We start from the raw sequence: 5973 nt of genomic DNA on the forward strand, positions 1-5973 counted from the left end.
AAACACACAGACACAAATGCACACACGATTAAAATCAGTGCTCCCAAACAAAACTTGATGCTTTACAATTCTATTCCATCTTCTGTTATGTTTCATCCACTTTTCTTAAAGACTGAATGTGGCTGAGTTCAGGATACACCCTGGACACACACTCATATTCACACTTAAGGACAATTTTTGCCTCAAATGCATGTTTTTTGGACTAAATAAATGTATTATTATGACTATTAGTATTCACAATACATTATCTCAACGGTCAGCTCTATTTAACACATCTGTATTTTACAATTATTCTCAACTTCCATGTTTCGAAAATCCATAACCGTCTAACATGATTTTAATAAAGCATTAACTAGAACTGTGAAAGTTTCATTCCTCGCTCTATTGAACTTCTAATGTCTTCAAATACACAAATTGTAAGGGAGCTTCACAAAACTTCACAAAAAACAGCTTTCTTTATCAGTCGGATTGGTCTTTAGCTAAAGGTTCTGTTTTAAATACATTCCTCAATCGTCAATAAAACAAACAAAACATACCAAATATGGCAGTAAAAGTGCATCAATTCTTTTTCAATAGTTCTATTTGAAATTAAGAACAGCACTGGGTTTAGATTATTTCTATTTAGTGTATTCCAGATGTGGTTTCCAACTATACATATCCCAATAATTGAGTTTTAACAAAGTCTTTAATTACCAAATTGATTAACAAGTCGATTTAATATTTCTAGGGCTCTCATATAGTGTTGATAATATAGATATAATGACAATAATAAAGTTGTGTATGTATGAATCTGTGATTCACACCGGCCATGATGACGGGGACTGGAGGAGCGGAGACTTCTGACGTCAGAGCGGGAGAATGACACGCACGCCCAATCAGCAGCAGGGGATGTGCAGCGCGAGGACGGAGCTGCCGACAGAAGGCTAATAACCATGCCAACCGAGGGACGGAGCGCGCGCCGCTGACTGGGGAGAGGTAAAAAAAAAAAAAGAAAAAAAAAAGAAAAAAAGAAAAAAGGGGGCGAAGGAGCGAGCGAGCGAGAGAGAGAGAGAGAGAGAGAGAGAGAGAGAGAGAGAGAGAGAGAGAGAGAAGGGGGGGAAGCCCTCCAAGAAGAGAAATATCTGAAAACACTCAGAGCCGTGAAGTGCAGGATAAAGGACGCTTTCCTACCGGGAGGAGAACAACACAAGGAGCTGGTAATTTTATCTTCTTTATTTGTCTCTGTGGCGTGGTCTCCCTTCCATCCTACTTTCACCCCCCCCCCCCCCCCCCCATCCCTCCATCCCTCCATCCCTCCCTCCATCCCTCTGCATTGCACTGCTGCAGCTGAATGAAAACTGGCTCTTTTTGCGCTCTTTTCTTCACCCCGAGCTGCGCGTCTTTCCCCTGCGCCCCGCAGGGCCAGAGCGCGACGTGCAATTCCCGCAAAGCGTATGTTTTAAAGCTGGTGGGGCTGTTATTTCATTGATAGCATCAGTTGGAGGAGGGAGGAGGAGGAGGAGGGAGGAGGAGGAGGGAGGACGGGAGGGGAGGGGGGGGGGGGGGGGGGGGGGGGGGGGGCAGAAAGCGCCCTCTACTGTGCGTAGTAATTACCGCAGGGACCAATGAAGAATATGAGAGTATAAAAGATTACAAAGTCCGCATTATGGGGGTGGGTGGAGGAGAAGCTGATTCCAGGTGGATGTTTGCATGGATGGGGATTACTACACAACCAGAAGGTTTCTCCTCTTGTGCCTGCCAATGCACATGTCAAGTCCCCCCCCCCCCCCCCCCCCCCCCCCCCCCAAAAAAAAGTTACGTAACATTTTGAAGCAACATGCAAGTTAAAAGCTTGTGAATAATCGCTTCAAAACTTGCCTCATCAATTAGAGGAATCCTGTGCCAGACACCGTGAGCGCGTCTTTTTGGGTTTGGGGAGATGCGCAAAAAAACCAAAAAAAAAAACTGGTTTGTAATGGTTTGAACAGCTCGTGACTGCTGCTGGTGCTTTGGAAGCTGCAGGGATGCAGATGCCCCCGTGTCTGTGGTGGTGGTGGTGGATGCTGAGCAGGTGGTGGTGGTGGTGGTGGTGGTGGTGGTGGTGGTGACCTTCCTCGGGCCGTTTGCAGTCATTGACGGCGTGCGCAAAAAGGAAACAAAAAACAGAAAAAACAAAAAAACGGGGGGCACGAAAGAGGGATGAAAAATAACAGGGGGCGGGAGGTGGGATGAAAGGGGGTGTGCGCGCGGAGGTTGAGGTGGGAGGTGTGATGTGAGCGAGGGGGAGACATTTTTTTTTTTTTTTTTTTTTTTTTTTTTTATGAATGGAGCTCCACATCCTTGTGGCTGCTCGGCTCCGCGGAGCTAAAATTAGCCCCGCTGCCTGGATTTTTATTTATTTATTTTTTTCCCAACCCTCCTCCTCCTCCTCCTCCTCCTCCTCTTCATCTTCCTCCTCCTGTCTGCGCATCCAGTATCCGCTGCAAACCCGCGGGTGCACGTGCGTGCACGCACGCGCTCACGCACGCCACCCGGTGAATAGAGACAACGCCGTGCCCCGGGACGTCATGCACCATTTTTAGAGATGATCTATAAATAGAAACGAGATGTTGATGGTTTTGACTGGAGGGAATTGAACCTCTTCGTCTGCTCGCGGCGTCTGTCAGGTAGGAGTGCGCGACATCTCGATTAATTGGGCCGAGTTCGTTTTTGGATGTGTGGTGTTTATATTTGATGCATGTGAATGAGTGGGTGTGGGTTTGAGGGGGGTGAGGGGGGGGCAATGCTGAATCCGGAGCCAAAATGGAAGGGATGTTTGTGTTTGTTCATATACGTGCGTGTGCGCACATGCCTTTTGTTTTTTTTTTGTGCGTGTCAGCGTGGCGCGTGGGTGCCGCTGCCGCTGCTGACGTGACTGCTCAAGGGTCAAGTGCATGGTTGTTTTCATGAATGACTGCACGAAGGAGTGGATGGCCGGGTTAATGAATAAAACATGTTTAAATACAAAAAAAAAAAATGGAGCAGGGCATAACATCATTCTCTTCACTCACTCTTTCTAACTTCTTCTCTGATCACAGGGGGTCCGCAACCAGAACCCCCACAGTGACGACCTGTGGCTTTTTATTTTTCCAATTTCATGTTAATAAACAGTGTTTTTAAATGGGATCAGGCTATCTTAAATAGTTATAATGTCTAAAACAGATGTGAAAATGATTAAAACATGTGAAAAGGATAAACTAAGAAGCTAAAATGGCTTAAAGAAATAGATGAACCAAAGCAGTCGAATAGCTAAAACTAAAAGGCATATAAAACAGGTGAAACACGTAAAATAGGTCAAATGGTTAAAACAGTTTTACCGCTAAAGCAGCCGCAACAATGGCGAGAATTGCGAAAATTGCTAAAACTGTTTCATACAGCAACAAAAAAAGAGCCAGAAGTTCTGAATTCCAGTTTAAAAATGTCTCCGGTGTAACAAAAACTACAGATTTGGTCGCTGTGTTAAACCTTTATACCTAAGTGTTTTTCTGTCAATTCCTTTCTTTATATATTAGTCACTGTTAAGTAGATTCAACCGTTGGGATTGATAAAATATCTCTATTTCTAATGTAGTTCTAATCTATTTGGTGGAAAGTCACGAGAAATGGTTGTTCGCATCGTGCAGGTTTCAGATCTCTGTCATGTTTTCACTCTTTTTTCACCCTTTTCCTCTGAAACTTGCCTTTCTCTTCGGTTCTGCTCTCCTTTAACTCAACCGCATTGCTTCTTCTTCTTCACTAAGAATTTTTGATCTCCGCTGCTTGACGTTCTCTACTGTACCTGTTCTTCTCTCTTTTAAATCTCTTCTTCCGTCTCTACCTACGTTCCTTCTTCTCTCTCGTTCTTTCTTAGCCATGATTCTCTCCCTGGCCGCCGCGGCAGCCATGAGTAGCGGCAGCAGCCTGAACTCCTCGTCCCTTCTGGACCCCTTCGACTCGTCCACCTCCTGGAGTCTGGCCGAGGACCCGTCCAACTCCTCCTCCGAACCCATCGTGCGGACTCTGACCCCTGACCTCCAGCCGGCGACCACCGCCGTTGCGGTGCAGGAGGTCAGCCCGTGGGACATCGCGCTCTGCGTGACCGGGACGCTGATCTCCTGCGAGAACGCGCTGGTCATCGCCGTGCTCTTCTACACGCCGACGCTCCGGGCGCCGATGTTCATCCTCATCGGCTCGCTGGCGGTGGCGGACCTCCTCGCCGGCCTGGGACTCATCTTGAACTTCGTCTTCATGTATTTGATCGACAGCTCGGTGGAGTTCGTGACGCTGCTGTCAGTCGGTCTGCTCATCTCCGCCTTCTCGGCGTCCGTCCTCAACATCCTCGCCATCACGGTGGACCGATACCTGTCGCTGTACAACGCCCTGACCTACCACACCGAGCGCACCGTCACCTTCACCTACGTGATGGTGATCTTCATCTGGGTGTCGTGCCTCACCCTCGGCCTGCTGCCGGCGCTCGGCTGGAACTGCTTGAGAGACGAGTCCAATTGCAGCATCTGCCGGCCCGTCACCAAAAACAACGCCGTGGCGCTTGCCGTCACCTTCCTCCTGGTCTTCGCCCTGATGATGCAGCTTTATCTCCAGATCTGCAAGATCGCCTTCCGCCATGCGCAGCAGATCGCGGTGCAGCACCAGTTTGTGGCCATCTCCACCACCAAAGGTGTCTCCACACTGTCGGCCATCCTGTGTGCCTTCGGGGTGTGCTGGCTGCCGTTCGCCATGTACTCCATCGTGGCCGACTACAGCTACCCCGTGATATACACCTATGCCACGGTCCTCCCGGCCACCTGCTGCTCTGTGATCAACCCCATCATCTATGCGTTCCGAAACCCAGACATCCAGAAGTCGCTGTGGCTGGCCTGCTGCGGGTGCGTCCCCTCCAACCTCTCCTTACGACCCAGGACCTCCAGCGACGTGTAGCAGAGAAGGTCGGTGTCTCATTGGCATGATGCTCGACGCAGAGTCCGGATTGTCGGAAAGGAGAGGACGGGGACGAGGCGCGAGAGGCGGGAGGCGGCGAGCAGAGAAGAAGAGTCGGAGGTTAAGGGAAGACGTCCTCTCCTTCTCATATCAGGGGCTGGGAGGCTGTGGTCGCCACGGTGAGAGCGGCGCCAGGCAGGTGAGGGCATCCAGGATGGTGCATGACGAGGAGGGGAAAAAAAAAAAATGATGGAGCTAAAAAAAAAATAAAGATCACGTCCTGTCTGTAGCTTGGAGAAAAACGGACAGACTGATGGAGGCGTGAAACCAACTGCAAAAGCCTGATTCAAGGTATCGTCATGGTGATTGTGGGAGCGGTGGGAGGGGAGCGTCGGGTGAGTTTTTGTGACATCTGACCTCCTCCGGGGCGTGAGAAGTGAGGCCCAAGAGTAGCATACATGTGAAGGTGAGATTTCCAAAAGCGAATCTCCACAGGACCTGAGCTTGGGCAGCACTGCATGGTTATGCAATCAGGAGCGATCCGGTCTTAAAATACTGTTTGTGTTTTCACCGATGTGTTTGAAATGAAGTGGTGCGTGGATAAAAATACAATGAGCTAATTATACCCGATGAATGACCTTGAGTATTCTCAATGAGCCATCTTTGCAGTCTTTTCCTGATAAAGAACCAGAGAGAGAGAAAAAAAAAAAAAAAAACCCTAACATCAACAACACAAAAGCTCCATTGGAACATTTTAAGCAGCTATGTTCTCTTGATCTGATGCTGAGCAAGTTGTTAATGAGACTGTCGACAGAGTGCAACACTTATTAACTCGTATGTGCTGAGTAAACCACATCAGTTCATGATGTTACTACCGAGCCTGTAATGACTTTTCCCAAAGCCAATAGCACAATCTGCACTTTGCTAAAAGGGGAAACGCATTTTGTTGCATGTAGCTGTTGGAAAAATGAATCACAAATTATTATTTAAAAAAAACAAAACAGCTAATCAGACACTATTCCTCCTCAAACACCGAGTC

The 5973-nt window shown here is 48.1% G+C and overlaps 1 protein-coding gene across 1 annotated transcript; it reads left to right on the forward strand.

Annotated features, from left to right (window-relative positions):
- Positions 1-1135: 1135 nt before the first annotated feature.
- Positions 1136-5631, forward strand: gpr185b (G protein-coupled receptor 185 b). The gene is made up of 2 exons (XM_080486835.1): positions 1136-1196; positions 3868-5631. The coding sequence occupies exon 2, from the start codon at positions 3870-3872 to the stop codon at positions 4932-4934; it is 1065 nt and encodes a 354-aa protein (XP_080342961.1). The 5' UTR covers positions 1136-1196; positions 3868-3869; the 3' UTR covers positions 4935-5631.
- Positions 5632-5973: the final 342 nt, after the last annotated feature.

This window comes from Lipophrys pholis, assembly GCF_963383615.2.
Source record: "Lipophrys pholis genome assembly, chromosome: 18".
Classification (NCBI taxonomy): Eukaryota; Metazoa; Chordata; class Actinopteri; order Blenniiformes; family Blenniidae; genus Lipophrys; species Lipophrys pholis.

Coding starts and splice junctions, on each gene's coding strand:
- gpr185b (XM_080486835.1), top strand. CDS start 3,870: ATGATTCTCTCCCTGGCCGCCGCGGCAGCCATGAGTAGCGGCAGCAGC.